Source organism: Chenopodium album, chromosome 15 (assembly GCF_948465745.1).
Source record: "Chenopodium album chromosome 15, dcCheAlbu1.1, whole genome shotgun sequence".
In the NCBI taxonomy this organism is placed as follows: domain Eukaryota; kingdom Viridiplantae; phylum Streptophyta; class Magnoliopsida; order Caryophyllales; family Amaranthaceae; genus Chenopodium; species Chenopodium album.
Genome location: NC_137848.1, coordinates 51,618,811 through 51,636,790, shown reverse-complemented (window position 1 = coordinate 51,636,790; position 17,980 = coordinate 51,618,811). Strand labels below are relative to the sequence as shown.

Genomic DNA, 17,980 nt, shown 5'->3' with positions numbered 1-17,980 from the left:
AGATATAAAATTAAACTCATCCTTACTCAAAACAAAGACCTAACCTATCATAGAGGAGAAAATAGGAACATGGGTTGTTCCTAAAGATGGGCACGGACCGTGTCGGCACGCGGGCGCACGGGCCCGGAACGACTTCGGCATGGCGTCCCACCTGTGGGTCGTGGGCCGTGCCGTGAACACAAATTTGGGAATCGGCACGGGTACGGTGGCCGACCCGTGGGTCGGCACGCCGGCACGGCACGTGGCACGAGGGCACGGCACGCGGCACGGCCGATCACGGCCTAGCACGGCACGTGTTTTATTCAATTTTTTTGTGTTTTCGGCTTATCGCACTCGTAATTTTTTTTTTTATTATATGCATTGTTGTTTTTTGCTAAATTAATAAAATTATTTACATAAACTTAAACATAATTAGATAAATAATTTATATAACTTTAATTAAAATAAAGTTGTTCAAAACAAAATATATTAACATAAACATAAATTAATAACATTATTTATATAAAATTTAGTTGTACTAAAAAATATATATATATATCGTTTTTTTATTTACATTTATTATTTAAAAAAAAAAAGTGGCAAGGGTTGGCCCGCGGCCTGGCACGGCACGGCCTGCCAGGCACGTGGGCCGTGCCGTGGGCTGGGGTGTGCCACATTTTGGCACGGCACGGCACAGCCTGTTGCCCATCTTTAGTTGTTCCTTATCTATGAATAGGTTAATCTCATGATGACTATTATCCATTGTTCTAGTAAAATCAAAAGTAGGGTTGAGCAAAACTACCCGAAAAATAGAAAATTCGAAAAATTGATCCGTAACCGTTCCAAAAATTAGGGTACCCGATTCGATAACCATAACGGTTTGGGTACCCATTCCGATAATTTGTTATCGGGTATGATTATTGGGTATCATTTTAAAATAAACGGTTACCCGATTCGATCCGATAAGCATTTTTTTGTTTTTTTTTTCCTACTTAAATCTATTTTTTTTAAATCTAAACCCTTACTTTAATTCATAATCAATTTATAATATCAATTATTAGTAATATTATTAATAATTTGGTCAAGATCATATGGTATTGTTGTAAATTAGTGGTAAATGACATCATAATAACTATATAATTAAGTTTAATTATCATTATTGAATATCTTATTGGGTACCCGATAACCGATCCAAAAATCCGGGTACCCGAAGTCCGGGTACCCGAACTTATCGGTTCGGGTTATGGATATCACTTTTAGTGATTTTGGTTATTAGGTACCCGAACCATTAGTATTAACGGTACGGGTACCCGTGGGTACCCGTCCCATGCTCACCCTTAAGCAAAACTACATAATCTGCAACACTATTTTTATTTTATACTTTTTTTGTTTAGAGGGCCACAAGGATAGATGATGAGAATTGATCCCAAAATCTCTTAAACTCGAGAGAAAAACTCTAACCACTTGAATTATTTTTCACTCTCAGTCTCTCACGGTCTCAAGTATGGATTGGACCTAAAAGTCGTCATCTATAATCTATAACTATATACTAAAGGCGAAACCAAAGATGACACGTGTCAACTTTTGGTTAAAAATTTTCCCGCCAAAACTTTTCATTTTTATTTTATTTTTTTGCTTTTTGGTTTTTTTGTCAAAAAATCTTCTTAGAAAAAATTTAATATACGTAACACAATGTATAATATTTTCATTCCTTTCTTACAAAAATAATACTTTTTCCTTCCAAAATAATCATTATGTTTCTTCCTTATATATTATACTCAAATATTAATTATTTCATTATTTGATATGTTAAGTATCTTTAATTATATGTATAATTTTGGTTTCCTATCTTTATCTAATAACTACATACTGTAACATTATGATGCAACCGATGTTTTATTTTATTAAGCATACAATACAATTTTTTAATTAAAGATTAAATTAATAAATCTGCCAGATTTATATATACATTTATTTCTTTAGATAAAATAAAATAATACTAAGTATGTAGGTAATTTTAAACATATTATCATAACTTTTTAAGTATTTTAATTAGGAATTATATAGGTTAAAAATTATTCTTTTTATATAATATTTTTGTATCAATACACCACGGGTTTTGTGTTACACCACATGCCCAAATTATTACTATGGTAAATCTTATTGTGATATTATCTATGCGATAATATGACCTTTTTTTTAATTATATTTTCACATTAAAAGTGGACAATTTTATATGGAAGAAGAAAAAAAAAAGTTGTATATATAGATATGGTAGATGGAAGGCTAGTTATATACATATGGAAGAAGAAAAATAGTACAGAGCATCACTTTGTTGTGAATTTTAAAACAGTCATAGTCAAAGGAGTATTTTTATAAAACTCATTTTGTTAATAAGCTCTTTGTACTTTTGTTTGATTTTTCGTGTTTTATTTTAGTAAAAATTATAAATAATAAGAAAATAAATATATCGTAATTAAATTTTTCATGTGTTTATAATACTTTTTGACAATTTTATTTTTGAAATTAAATACGAATTATTATGTTACAAGCACTAACGATAAATATAATTATAGTGTTACACCAATAATAATCTGAAAATTACCGTGCATGGCACGGGAACTAACCTAGTTGGCGCTATAAGCGAAGCTATCGTAGCTACTTGGTTTGCTAATAAATTCTGTCACTGTCATATATGTTCAATGCCAAATCTAATTATTATTCGTATTTAAAATTACTAAAAAAATATTAAAAAAATAAGACAGGTGCTGATTAGCTACATCAATGCCCTCGTCAAATTTGCATAAATTCACAACTTTTACGTATACTATTCTCGTGGACGAACCACAACCAGATTTTTTCCTTTTCAACTTACGACCCATCATAACACATTAACTGTCATCATTTAATATTTTTTTTCTATTCTTCATAATTATGTTTGTCCTTTAAACCCACAATGAATTTGTAAAACTTTTTTGTTATTTTTGGTGCAGAGATTTTTTTTTTTTTTCTAATACAAATAATAGAGAGAAAATAAAGTTGCAAGTTTTATTATAATCCAAGGTTTTGAAAATGGCGGATTACAAAGAACCATTGTTAGTTTCGGAGGAGAACAGGTATGATTTTGATGAAAATTGCTCAGGATGTCAAATTCAGAGGCATAGAGCAGAGTGCCCAGATGTTCCTTGGCGTCATTTCTTCTTCATTTGGGTTATTACCCTTGCTGCTGGTAATTTTACATTTTTTTTTTTTTCAATCTTCTTTATTGCTTTCTTGTAGTTGAGTTTGTTCGTATCGGATTTGAATCCGAACATGATTTACCTCTCATCATCGGAAAAATCTTATATGAGACGAACTTATAAATACTTATTTTATTTGAAATCATTATTTAAGAGGCTCATTTGTAACTTGTAAGAGACATGAGTTGGGAAGGGTGATAAGTTAGATTTAGACAAGACTTCAACTCTTACGATTTTTTTTTTTTTTTCAATTTAATTTGCAAGATTAGTCACTAGCGAATTAGGACGATTTAAGAGTAAATGAAATGGTTAAGCTAAGGGTTTACCACTTCTAAACAGCCTCACTTGTCATATGAACCAAGCCTTGTTTGGTGCGTGACGGGTTATAAATTATAATTGTTTGGAGTACTAATTTTATGTGGGATTGATCTTAAGTCTTGTTTGATTCATCTCATTTCTGTTTATTTTAAAAAAATAAAAGTTTATATAAGATAAAATTAGGAAAAATACTTCTTTAATTTACACGAAAGAAGTTTAAAAAGGATTATCCAAATTTAAATTACAACTAAATTAAATAATTTCATAAAACCGTAATACGATGTTTCCAAACTAGCAAGGCTTTTTTAGTTGTTAGGGTTTGTTCTAATTGACTGGATTGAGCTGAACTTATTGGAGCTGAACTGAACTGAACTGAACTGTACTTATTAGAAATGAAGTAAATTAAATTGAACTAAATATTTTATAAGAGAAGGAAATTAAGAATTGAACTGAACTGAAAATTAGCTGAAGAGAATAGGTCCTTAGCTATAGTGGTAGATTATTGACATTTTTATATATATGAATACAATATTCTATTTGTCTTGGAATATATGACATAGTCAATGCACTAGGTTGGCTTTATTTTTATATAATTAAATATTAATGTAAAATTATTTTAAAAATTATATTATAAAAATTTATATTAATACTTATTTAACACCATATTTTATGTTAAATTATGTTCGTAAATAAATTATAGTTAAAGCTAATATAAATAAATAAATACTCTGTAATAAAAAAAAGTCCAACATTCCAAATATGCTGAGAGAGTATAATGGTTTTTGTACAAAAAGTATAAAATTCTCTATTGATAAAACGACAAATTATACAATGTGAAATGAACTTGTGGGTTCTTCACACTTGGTTTACAAATTACAATTAGGGATGGGGGTATCAAAATCGCACTGATATGTAGTGCTACTTACGCAACATCTTACTAGATGTTACTATACCTAGTTTTTAAGTCACCTTTTTAAGTTATTCCATAGCAAAAGTTCAGAGATTGTTATATATATTCAGGCGCATTGTATACTCATGGACATTTTGTTCTCATTCTGATAATTGATTTTCATTTAATCATCAAATGAAAAGCAAACTAACCTTAGTTTAGTTTTGTTGCACCGTGCACACCAAGTATATATTGAGTAACAAATTCTACAAAAGTTAAAAGCTTAGAATTTAATTAGAAGAAAAAGAAATTTTAGCAATTTGTTTTTTTTTTTTTTTTTTTTTTCATATACATAGAAAATTTTAATTAATTGGAAGGTGCTGGTAGACTGGTAGTTTAGGTATGTGTTTATTGGAGCACTAAATGCTAATTACTCGAACTTGTACTCGTATAATATAAGTAAATGAGCAAAAATAGTACATACAGTTGTTTTAATTCGTTGATTACACCAGGTACAAAAAAATATTTGTTGATTTCACCAGGTACACGAACAATACGGAGTCCAATAGTTGTACCTTGTATGATAAAAGTTATAAATTACAGTTGTTTTAATTCGTTGATTACACCAGGTACAAAAAAATATTCGTTGATTTCACCAGGTACACAAACAATACGGAGTCCAATAGTTGTACCTTGTATGATAAAAGTTATAAATTATTTAAGGCGTGTTCGGCGTTAGTGTTTGAGTAGCTTTTAGGTAGTTTTTAGTGGTTTGACGAAAACCACCACCACTACTTAACATAAAATGTGAATATTTGGCAAAATAGTGGTTAGGATAGCTTTTAGTGGTGGAGGTAGCTTTTATGAAAAGTTAGAAATATTAGGTTTTGAAAGCAGAGGTAGCTTTTGAGGTACCTGTTGAAAATTTAATCTATAATTTTAAATATAAAATATTGATTTTTTATATGTAATAGCTAGTCAACCGCTATTTTATCGAACACTCTTAACTAAATTATCTATCTTCACAGCTACAGCTTGTTCACAGCTAAAAAACTACCTACACAGTTACAACTACTTTCACATCTAATAGTTACCTTCACATCTAACAGCTATCTTCACAACTATATTTTTCCGAACACGCCCTTAATCACCTACTATTTGAAATGATTTATCTTAAACTAGGGTTGTTAAGGAGGCATTATTGGTAATTTTTAGGGGTATAAATATGCACACACTAAGGGTTTAAAAGAACTCAATTAATATTGTTAGAACAAATAAGAAAATAAACATTTTAGAGATATAATTGTCCAAACAGTATTTATAAAAGTTAAATCATTAAATCAAGGAAAAGCTTAGAGATAATTAATATTATATTTAAGGAGCATATAGATAAACAAATATTTTTATATAGTAGTCCTTACACTATTTATATGTGTTTTGACTCTTCTATTTTCTCATACTTTTTTAAAGGTAGGAATAATCGGTAAAATTTGATTATTTATTAGGAGAATAGGAGGATGATAAATACAATTTCAAATTAGTTTGATTTTAACTTCATTTCCCAAAATTTTAAAACTAGCCCAAACTAGTGTGTAATTTAAAACTCTCAAGTCTAGTCCTTTTCTTAGGAAAGGTAAGGAGTTTGTTCATGGGCCCATGATTACGTGCACTAACTTGAACCCGCTATTGGCACGACCGACCTAGGCTTAATAAACCATGGATTGTACTATACTTCGCAAATTATCGAATTGGAGCTATCAATGTGATACAGATACAGTATTGAAATTCAGAGAAAGCAAATGATACATAAAAAGACAATTTCTCTTCTTGTTTGGCCTTTGTGGTAAGGGTTCCTCGTAGCTTCGTGGGATTGCTAGGGGCATTCTTATTACGTGTCGGCCGTAACGGTGGCACGGACATTGTTGTAAAGATGACGATTTTTACTTTGTGTTGTAAAAATGAATTTTTTGCAATTCTTTTTCTCTATTTCTTTCCTTCTGATTCTCTTCCTTCCTCATTTGCTACCAAATGAGAGATTATCTATCCTAAGGGCGGATCCAAATTTTTTTAATAAATCGGGCCGAATTTATAAAGAGAAATATGAGTATAAGAAACCCACAAGGAAAAACAAATTGTGCAAACAAGGGGAATTGATCCCTTGATCTTCCAAATCTAAACAACAAGTAACTAACCAACTAAGCCGACTATAAAACTTGAATATTTGTACAAGGTTTTTTATTTATATAATATCAAAAATCTGGGCATTGGGGGGCCAAGGCCCGGGTAGGCCCCCCTTGGATCCGCCTATGATCTATCTCTCAATTTCTCTTCCCTTCTCTTCCCTCTATATTCTTCAATCCAAACAAAGTATTAGTTTTTGTTGTTACGTGACTTAAATTAGTGGATGCTAATTACTTAGCATTTTAGTCGATTAAGGTATCAAAGATTATTATGTACTACCTTTGTTAAGTGTTAGTTACTAAAATAAGTCATGAATGTATGAATTAAGCACTCATCACATGCATTAACTTTTAGTATATCTGTATATGGTTTGAGAAATCATGGACTTTTTCCCAAAAAATGGCGATAGTTGCCCAAAAGTTTACTACACTACTAGTAGGAATAAAAACAATGGCCCTGTTTGGGAGAAAGTTGAAAGCTGAAAGCTGAAGCTGATTGAGTTAGCTGATTTTGACTAGCTGATTTTATTAACTGATTTGACTAACTTATTGTATTAACTGATTTTATGAAAGTGTTTGGTAAATAGCTGATAGCTTAAAGGTGATTTAGTATGTGAAATGACCAATAAGCTAATTGTGGGGTAGGTAGTTTAGATAGGATTTTAAATTAAATGAGGTTACAAGTGTCATTTCACAATAATTAATGAATAAGCTAATTGAAAAAGCTCCTAATAGTTGTATGAACTTTTTCAAAAAGAGCTTATTTAGTGGAATAAGCTCTTTTAATAAGCTTACTACCAAACACTTGTATTAGCTTGTTTGACTAGCCAATCAGCTAAAATTAGTCAAATAAGCTAATTTACCCCCAATAAACTTACTACCAAACATGGCCAATGGCTTTAGCATAACTTTTAGCAAATAAAACCAACTAATAAAAGACAGATTGCTATAGGATCATTATTATTACGTGCAACTATGACGTAAGCTATAATTTTGCCATTGAAAATAGCTACGGAGTATAATTTTGGGGTGGAGAAATATAGGTCGTTTTTTGTAATGGTACATTTGGTATATTATGTGGGGTTTTTGTGTTTGCACGTTTTTTTTATTATGTTTGAGGTGGTGGTGGCTTAAAAGGGAAGATTTGGTGAATTATTATTGTCTTATAACTCTTATTATATACACTTGGAAGCGTATGGGATTGTTTTTTTTATATGCATCCTTGGAATTTAAAAGTACTAGATCTATAGGCACACCTTGCATGACTAATTAGAATAGTATATAGGAAAATTTTAAAAAAAAAAAGAATTAGAGATTGCAAATTTTTTTAGGTGGGTATAAAATTACTCGTTTTATAGAGATACCATATAATTTTTTTTATTTTTTTAATAATTTTTAAATTTATGTGTAATAATTTTATGGCAGTGTTACGGAGTATCTTTTCAAGTTTGAATATACAAACTTTGTTGTATTATTATCATAGACCTACAAATTTAGCTTTATTAAGTTGATTATTATGTTGCAAAATCAATTAAGGACCTGTTCATTTCAACTTAATTTCAGTTCAGGTCCTAATTTCCTTCTCTCATAAACAATTTAATTCAGTTTAACTCAGTAAATTGAACATGTCCTAAGTACTTGTATAATTTATTAAATTTTTTAATACTAATGTATTTTTTAGTATTAACTCCCTTCTATAACTCTTGTCATTAACTTCTACTCATAAAAAATAAAAAATAAATAAATAAAAATGTTAATCTCTGAGATCGAGTTGTATTTACCCATAAGGTTGGGCAACACTATTGTGCTCCTAAGCCTTAGAAAATAGAAATGTAAGGATGAGTTATATTCATTTCTGTCTTTTCTTATTTGAACTTTGTTTAAGTTTAATTTATTGGTAAAAAGTATCCTTCAAAAAAAAAAATGTTTAATTTATTGATACCAAACTTATGTGGATTGTTTTGTTTTGACGTATTAAAGTATCTTTTTTAGTATTAAGTTGAAAATTTATCGACAATTTATGAGTAAATCGGTATAATAAATGTTTATTTATTGTTAATTCTTATATGTAGTCCTAAGCGCTGCATACTTCCTCTGTTTTTTTTTTTTTAAATAGTTGTAATACTTCTCTTTACACGCTTGTCGATGCATGTTTTCAATTGTTAATATCTTTAATTACCAATAAGTAAATATTATAAACTTTAGATATTAAAATTGTTTAGATCGAGACGAATCTAACAAGATATCACATGATTTTATTTTTTCTTAAATATAAATCGTCAAAATTAGTCAAAGTGAAATACATAAATAGTGTAAAAATCAAACTGTTGCAACTGTAGAAAAACGGATGAAATTTAAATAATTACTCCTTTAATAATTTGAATAATACACCATCCCTTAAATGCCCCACCACTTGTAATTGTTAGCTAGGTGGGGCCGAGGAGGAAAGGAATTGACCCTTTAAGTGTTTTTTTTTTTTTTTTTTTTTTGAACGGACCCTTTAAGTACTTATTTTTTGTTCGAAGTCAAATTTGGTTTGCTAATAACTTGAACTTAATGATATGATCCGTACTTAACCATATAATGGCATAAGATCAATGATGATCAAAGTCGATTTTTCAGCTTCATGATATGTTAATTGACATAGAGAAGGTGGTGAGTCAATCTGACTTGACCTTTATGTGAATAACTCATCACCTTACGGCTTGTGCGCAATTGAACATTTTCCCCGTTGTTAAATTTTTGCATTATTTATCTCCACTATTTACATATGCTCTTTGAATTAGGAGTTGTTTGGCAATCGACAGCTTACTTTTGGATGTTGGCTGATTTGATTGGTTTGTTTGACCAGTTAAAAGTATTAGCTTATTTTTGGATGTTGGCTGGTTTGTTAGGTTTGTTTGTTTAAGTCAACTGTTTACAAAAGTGTAGTAAAATCAAGACATGTTCTGATTTGAAAGTATTAGTACTGAGCCGAACTGAACATCTCCTTAATTGTGACTTATTTAGTGAAAGAATGGGCTAACAAGCTAAAAGTCAATAAAAAAACTACTCCTATTGGCTTTTAGGTTTTGGTTGAAATGCTAGCTTAAAAGCTAACAAAAAAATCATTAGCTAAACATATTTTTTTTTGGCTATTTGACCAAACTAAAAAGCCAAAAGCCAGACAAAAAGTTACTCCCTCCGTTTCGTAATAAGCTAATAAATCGCAATACTAAGGAGAGCACAAAGTTTTAGGAGAATAATAGGGTGGGGACTGAAGGAGGAATTTTAGAATATAAAGAATAGTTAGTGGAGATACATTTAATTGAAAATTAGATTAGTTCCCGTGCAATGCACGAATATAATGAAAAAAGAGAGCTATATAAAAAAATAATTGTAAAAAAGCATAAAATAATGTTTCATTGGGTAAAGGGTTGCCAAACAGTTTATTAATTTTTTTTTTTTTTGAAGAGTTTAATGTACAATATTATGTATTAAAGTATTTTGTAGTCAATATTTAATTTTTTTTTCCCCGTAAAAATATGTGAAAGAGAGAAAAGAAAAAAAAATGTTTAGGCGGGAAAAAATTGAAGGAGAAGCTAACACATGTACAATTTGGATAAATGAATGGTCAGCTGTTGTTATTTTAGTATTAGTTATAGAAGATATATGAGAGAAATAATAAAATATCGGTGGATCCTTACTAAATAAGAATGTTTTATAATTATTATAAACTAGATGAAAAAAGAAAGTGATGTGATTATTATATAATGGAAGGAGCAATTGGTATAAAACACCCCCTTAGTTGTATGAAGAAGTATGGGCACAATGATAGCACGACTTAACCTTAAATTTAAACTCGACTCGACCCGATTCAACTGAACCTATCTAAATTGATAAGTATTTACTCTTCCCATAGTTTACTTCAAATACATTGTACAATCGAGTACGGTTGAGTGATAATAAGAACCAAAGATGTAGACGGAAAGTGAGGAAGACAATACGAAATTGTAGAATCAACCGTAGTCCCATCTCAATCCTGCAACACAATCTAATTAGAAAAATAAACAAAAACAAGCATATCATGCAACAACAAAAACACAAACAAAATACGACACGTTGATCCAATAGTACTATAATTCACATTTTTTTTTTTTGAAACCAAACTATAATTCACATTTAATCTGTCCTCTTCTTTGTTTCTTACGACATCTTCCTTGGTACACGAGAAACTAGATCTCTCTACTACTACTTGCTCTTTATATACCAGTTTAACCAACTCCAAATCATAATAAATATATGCTATTCTTTTCTAATTTCCAACACTCTTTTTTCTCCATCTTTTTATAAAAATTGATATTTTTTTTGTATACAAAATCTGTTTTTGTTGATTTTTTTTGTAGTGGTAGAATTCAATTTAGTTAAGTGTAGTAGGGAATTAATAAATTTATATAAAGGTTAGATTTTTGAAGAGAAAATTAAGTTGGTTAACAATGGCGGAAAAGAAAGCACCATTGTTGTTGAAGGATTACTATTACAATGAAGATTGCGCTGGTTGTCAAGTTCAGAAGCGAAAAGCTGAAAACCCAAATCTTCCTTGGCTTCATTTCTTCTTCATTTGGATTATTACTCTTTGTTCTTGTAACCCTCTTTTTCCTTATATTTTTCTTTCTTTTTATGTTGATTTTTTGGGTTTTTTTGTTTTCTTGATTTTTGTTTATGTTGTTCATGATTTGTTTATTTGTTTTTATTATGTGGGTTTCTTGAATTTTGTGTTTTTATGCATTTTATTATTACTACAAGTACTTTATATTTTACAGTATTTTTTTTGGTGTTCTGTTCTTGAATTGCATCTTAAAGAAGCTAACTTTGAGAAAAACAACATAACTTTTATGATTAAATGATTGAAAGATTAAAGAACATACTGTAACATTAATGAATGTACGGTATTATTTTCATGAATCAAGGAAACATAATGTGGTCCTCATTGGAATGCTGTTGTTTTTTATGTTGAGAAGATTTGTTTTTAATAATTGACTTCTCCAATCATTTCCTGATTTACTGTTAATAAAGCTACTTAGGGAACTTCAATTGAGCTTTTGCTATTAATCTTCGTGGGATTTTGGGTTTGGAAGTTAGTGTATGATTTTGTTGGTTTGAGTGATGTTATTTGGTTTATGGGACTAGTTTTTCTTAGTATTAGGTACTTGAGATTTTAAATCATTGCTAAATGAATAATTGATCATTGGGTACCATTTTTTTTTTTTTTTTTCTAGGCATTGCAATTCAACACGTTCATGTCCTTTCATGATTGACAAAGGAAACCAATTTTTTTTAACTTGGATGTATTTAGTTTTCATCAATGATTAGCTAAATAAAGTGATTAAAGTTCGTTTTTGCAATGTGGTTGATTGATGATGTGATTTTGATTAATTTTAACTTATTTGATTGTATTAAGAATGTTAATACTAATATCTAATATATGACTTATGCCTCCGTTAATTTTTTGGTTAACTTCTTGTTTAGTGGGTTTGTATTGTAATACTAACGTGTGTCACTTGCTTTGTTGCTGTTTCAGCTTTGCCGATTTCATCCATATTCCCCTTTCTTTACTACATGGTGAGTACAATTTTTCGGGTTATATGTAGTCTTTTTGTTCTAGTGATGTCTATGGTGGACCAGTTACTTGGAGAAAATGCCTTATTACTTTCAAAACATTAGGTCTTGAATACAACGAAAGTATTGTTTATGACATGCTTAATTACCCCAAAAGTTGTGAAGTTGATATAATGTAAGTTGGGGTGATTAAGGTTGTTGTATACAAGTTTTTGCCTTTTCACAATCACAGTTTTGCTGGCTCTGTGAATCTAATGACTATTGTATTGTTAAGGTGAGGGACTTTAATATTGCAAAACGGGAAGAAGATGTTAGTTTCTATGCCGGTTTTGAGGGTAAGCAAAGTTTTATTACATTGACATTTTGGACAGGAATAATGTATGGAGATATATTATCAAACGGAGTTCACATTTCAATGTAATACTTTTCTGTATGTTGAAGGATCTGCATTCATGATTGGGAGAACATTGACGGCTGTTTTATGGGGAATGGTGGCTGATCATTATGGCCGCAAACCTGTCATGATATTGGGCACATTATCAGTGTAAGTAGTGCCTTCTGACTCTTTTCTCCTCAGTCCTCCCCTCATATGTACTATTTCCATTATGATCGATCTCTTATCTCTTTTGTAGACTGACATTACAGTATATGCTTATTACAGGATTATATTCAATACAATGTTTGGCCTGAGCACAAATTATTGGATGGCACTTACTACAAGATTACTTCTTGGTGCTTTCTGTGGTACACTTGGTCCGATGAGGGTATGTTCACCTTATGTTTATGTAGCTTCTTTGCTGACATTCTTTCTGTTGTCTTGAATGGAATGTATGGGTTGGTGATAGTAAAAATGCTAAGGAAATTGATTTTGAAGTCCTAAAACCAATTTTTTAATTGTCGTGGATTGTTCTTTTATTTCATTGTAAGGTTTTGAAACTGCCTGATAAATTGAAAGTTAATTTTTAGAGACGGTGATGATGAGATCTCTTGATTATGGTGTTGCTAACTTGCTATGTAGTTCTACTTTAACACCGTTTCTTAGTCCCTCCAGGGCTCTGAGTAAGTGAAGCCACAAGAGAAACTTATTGCAACATGCCTGGAATAATATATATTTCTTTTTACACTACAGAAAAGCCAAACTTGTCAAAGATGATCACCTTTGGCGATTTTCACTTACTGTCTTACAGAAAACTGAAATGATAGGAAAATTTGTTTGTACTTTACAGTCTATGTACATATATTCATTACATGGATTTTTTTAATACATTTTGTTTCATATTTTCAAAATCAGCAATTAGCGTTTTCTGTATAACTTTTCTGATTACTTCGAACTTTTGAACTCACTGGCCAGGCATATGCAACTGAAGTTAGCCGTAGAGAGCATCAAGCTTTAGGGGTGGCAATGGTATGATTCTTAACTTGTGCTTGTTTGTTGCAATTCTTGTTGAGTAGCTTAGCAATGCTGAGTGAGAGTTTAATCCATTTCAGATGACTTCTTCATGGGGTATTGGTTTGGTCATAGGCCCTGCAATTGGTGGTTATCTTGCACAGGTGAATTTCTTTCCTGCTAAAACAATGAAATTCATTTATCTTTTCTGGTTTATGTATACATCAATACATGCAATTATTCTTCATATATCTCCCTTATTTTCGTCAAATTTTACAATCATTTATTGTACCTCTCTGCCTTTTTTTCTTGTCTATCTTTTGTTATACATCTGAATATTTTTGTACAGCCTGCAGACAAATTTCCAAGTGTATTCTCTCAAGAATCAATTTTCGGGAGGTAAAGTCGTTTTCCCCCTTATCCCGTGTCTTACTTCTTTAAGGCTGTGTTTGTTAAGAAGGGAAATCATTATTTAAGAAAACTACCTGTTTTTTTTCTTTCATTTGGTTTGTAAATCTGTGAGGATAATCAATTTGTTTGTTTTCCATATTTAGGAAAGGAATGTCACAATTTTTTTTCCGGATCTCCCTTCTTCCTTCCCTCTCTTCCATTTTCTTTTTACCTTTTCTCTCTATTCTTTTCTAGAAAAGAAACAAACAAAGGAAATAAAATTTAAAACTTAGTTTCCGTTGAGGGTACTTCTTTTTGAAAATAATTTCAGTTCATAACTTTTCCCTTTAAACCAAACATAGCCTTAATGCTTCTAGATGCAAGAATTTACTTTATTTTATATTAATATTCTCCAACTTGAATTGTGGTTTGTAGGTTCCCGTACTTTTTAGTTTCTTTGGTGATTTCAATCTTTGCGTTGTGTGTATTCGTTCTCTGCTTCTGGCTCCCGGTACAGTCTCTTTGTCCATCTCTTTATAATGCATTTTCTGACCACTCATACTTCTATTGAATAACTCAATCGTTACCTGCATTCACTGGTTTTTTCAGGAAACATTGCACACATGCACGCTTAGTGCTGAAGGCACAGTCCAGAATCACTCTAGTGATATAGAAGATGCTGACACTGAAAAATTGCAAAATTCCAAAGAGGAGGCTTCAAATTCATGGTTCAGCCTTCTCAAAAATTGGCCTTTAATGTCAACTATCATAGTATATTGTGTTTTCCAGCTACATGATATGGCATATATTGAGGTAATATGGAATATCTAGCGACATAAAGACATCATTGGAAACATCAGCTTCAGATTTTATCATGATTTGATTATGAAATTTGATTTTTTTTCCCCCTCAGATATTCTCATTATGGACTGTAAGTCCGAAGTCTGTTGGAGGATTGAGTTTATCAACTGAAGATGTTGGTCAAGCTCTTGCTGTGGCAGGTATAGCTCTGTCAATCAATAGCATAGTTGCAATGCATTTGAACTCGTTTATCAAATATATCATATATTAGCTATTTCTTTTCTGTAAGATGTCCAGTTGTAAAAGATTTGTGGACATTGAACTAATTTTACTACTTTTTATCGAATGACAGCTTTAGACTACTTGGTTTGATGTCCTTTTGAAATACTTCGTATTCATTTAGTTATATGAAAAATTATTTGTATTCGATATTGATCATGTTCGTAGGATGGCACTCTTTATACAGTGAACATATAATAAATCTGATTTTATACATTTTTTTTTCCAATTCTTTTGTAGGAATTGGTTTGTTATTTTGTCAACTATTTCTCTACCCGTTCATGGAGAGGAAGCTTGGTCCAATCACAGTTTCACGTGTAGGAGCGGTATGGCTTTGAGTTAGTTTGTTTTTCTTCCTACCATGATAAGGCTTGTGATATTTTCCCACCTTTACTCTAATTATTGTTTTTGTGGCATGAAGGTTCTTAGTATCGCATTGCTGTCATGTTATCCCTTCTTTGAGAATTTAAGAGGCACGAGTCTCTCACTTGTGGTTGATCTTGCTTCTGCAGTGAAAAATGTGCTTTCGGTATGTAAATTTTGTATCCAAGAAAAACCAATTGTGTTATTACACAATCATTTGCTACAAGCCTACAACGATACTTCTTCCATCCCATAAATAATTGTACATATACTTTATTTGTCCAATAATAAACTATACAATACTCTTATATTTTAAAACATTTCTCTACTGTTTCTTATAAGTTGGGCCCTACAACCGTTTTTTTTTTTCCTTTTCTTTACTCTCTTAATATCCCGTGCAAAAGTCCAATGGGATGGACGAAGTATCAGACATAGATAACTAATTCTTCTAAATATCCTAAATGTCAGGTTTCAATCACTACTGGATTGTTCCTCCTGCAAAATAGAGCTGTGGTAATTTATTTCATTCTGTTTTCCAGTTTTTCTGCTTAGATTTTGCGATTTATGTCACCATAGTCAGGATCTATTACTAATATCTCGAGTTTTAATACCAGAACCAACATCAAAGAGGAGCTGCAAATGGACTTTCTTTGTGTATCATGTCTTTTTGCAAAGCACTTGGTCCTGCTGCTGCTGGATCCCTGTAAGTTTCCTTGTTCTTCATAGCGTAGGAGTGAATGCGGTTAATTCTCTCATCTATGCAATACATGTGTACTGTCTAGTACTCCATGTCTCCATTTGAGTCCACCTAATTTTGCTGCTGGTTTGTTTTCCGCTTCCTTTTTTTTGAAAATTGTAAACTAGCCATGCTGATAATTTGATAAACGCCAATGGTTCATTTATTGATAATTTGTTACTCAGACTTGGGTACCAGTTTCAGAAAAGAAAATGTGTCCAAGCGTAGGACTCGAAAGATATCCATTTTGGTCCGAAATAAAGTGTCAAATGTTCATATCCATGCCATTCTGTGTAATTTAAAGAATACTCTTGAAATGGATCTTGATTCCTGAAAGATGGTCAGAGTTCTGTTACATATACTTCTCTTCACCGGAACATGCCGTTTGCAAGCAATGGAACTGCTCTTCATAACTTGCATGATTTGCGTCTGAGCCTAGTGATTCTGTACATTTATGAAAGGGATTAATTATAAGTAAAATGAGTACCTGCTATGCATAGTTCTTAGGTTTCATACCATCATGTATTAAGCATTGATCACTCTAAAGTTCTGAATTTCCTATTTGCAGTCTCTCTTGGGCACAGATGCGTCAAATGGCTAATTTCCTTCCTGGTATGTTTTGTTTCCTTACAATCGCAGGATAATTATCGAAATTTACAATTTAAATGGCACTTTTTAGTATTTAACTGTTGGTAATTTGTTGCTTGCAGGAACTCACATGGTTTTCTTCATCCTTAATGTGGTTGAACTTCTTGGGTTCCTGATGACTTACAAGCCTTTCCTTCAAAAGCCTGCTCACGAGTATTGCTAGTTTCATGCCTTGAAATCTTGTCTGCAAGCTTTAATACAGAAAGTCGGTCTTCTTTGACAAGCATCAGCATAAAAGCTACAGAAAGGCAGAAGCAGAAGCTAAGCACACTCTCTAAGGCTTCTGCCGAGATTCAGCAAAAATTCTGTATATTCATGACATATTATTAACAGAAGTAGAATAGTTAAATTTGGTCATTGAATTTTGATTTCTCATTCCTCGATATATGATCCTCTTGGCTCCAGTAGCTATTAGCAATGTATTCAATTCAGTATGTATAAATTTTTTAGTATTGCTAATTGTCTAAGAGGGGCAGATTGCTCCATTTTTATGGTTGCTGCTAAACATGTTTGTTATAAGCCATTTACAGGCATGTATTAATTGTTTTTGAAGGAAATTAATAAAACTTGGGATTTCATTGTCAAGGTAGGCATAATTGCACAAACGTCAAGCTATGAAGTTGATAATTAAGTTCAAATCCACATCTCGATTACTCGAGTAGTATACTTAGCAATCAGGGTTTTGAGTGACTCTTGAGTAGTTCTCCTTAGAGTGCCCGACGTGCTAGTTTAAAGATGGATCTTGGCTAAGAACCACAGCCATGTACCAATAAACACGCTCTTAATCCTTATTTTCCACTCATCTAACAATGTAAGGTGTAAGGTGTAAGGTGTATATAGTTTTAACTTTGTAATGATCGAGTTTTTTCATTTATCAATTCATGTCAGTTAAAAAACATTATTTATATCGTTAATGCTCGAGTTTTTTCATTTAAGATCAATTCAAGTAACTATATTGGTAAAATATTGAACCGTAGCTATTTTATTTATCAATATGCTACCAAATCAATGAAATTTGTTAATTTTGGTGATCAACTTAGATTTACTGATACAATACTATTCGAATTATTAAAAAAGGAATGAAGGATAATTCATTCAAAGTTAATTATATTATACGAGTAATAATCAAACGACAAGAATATATATACTTTTTTAGATTAAAAATAATTTCTC

At 31.2% G+C, this 17,980-nt stretch overlaps 1 protein-coding gene across 2 annotated transcripts; it reads left to right on the top strand.

Moving 5' to 3' along the window:
* The first annotated feature begins 2,808 nt into the window (after nucleotides 1–2,808).
* Nucleotides 2,809–17,392, top strand: LOC145583347 (protein ZINC INDUCED FACILITATOR-LIKE 1-like). 2 transcript variants are annotated; one of them, XM_081640577.1, is made up of 17 exons: nucleotides 2,809–3,208; nucleotides 12,166–12,206; nucleotides 12,478–12,538; nucleotides 12,645–12,747; nucleotides 12,865–12,967; nucleotides 13,555–13,608; nucleotides 13,692–13,754; nucleotides 13,940–13,989; nucleotides 14,416–14,491; nucleotides 14,590–14,793; nucleotides 14,894–14,981; nucleotides 15,301–15,386; nucleotides 15,482–15,589; nucleotides 15,892–15,936; nucleotides 16,038–16,126; nucleotides 16,728–16,771; nucleotides 16,870–17,392. In XM_081640577.1, the coding sequence occupies exons 1-17, from the start codon at nucleotides 3,052–3,054 to the stop codon at nucleotides 16,968–16,970; spliced, it is 1,473 nt and encodes a 490-aa protein (XP_081496703.1). In that variant the 5' UTR covers nucleotides 2,809–3,051; the 3' UTR covers nucleotides 16,971–17,392. The 2 variants fall into 2 exon arrangements, with proteins under 2 accessions (XP_081496703.1, XP_081496704.1); XM_081640578.1 differs by lacking the exon at nucleotides 2,809–3,208 and adding an exon at nucleotides 10,980–11,228.
* The last annotated feature ends 588 nt before the right edge of the window (nucleotides 17,393–17,980 follow it).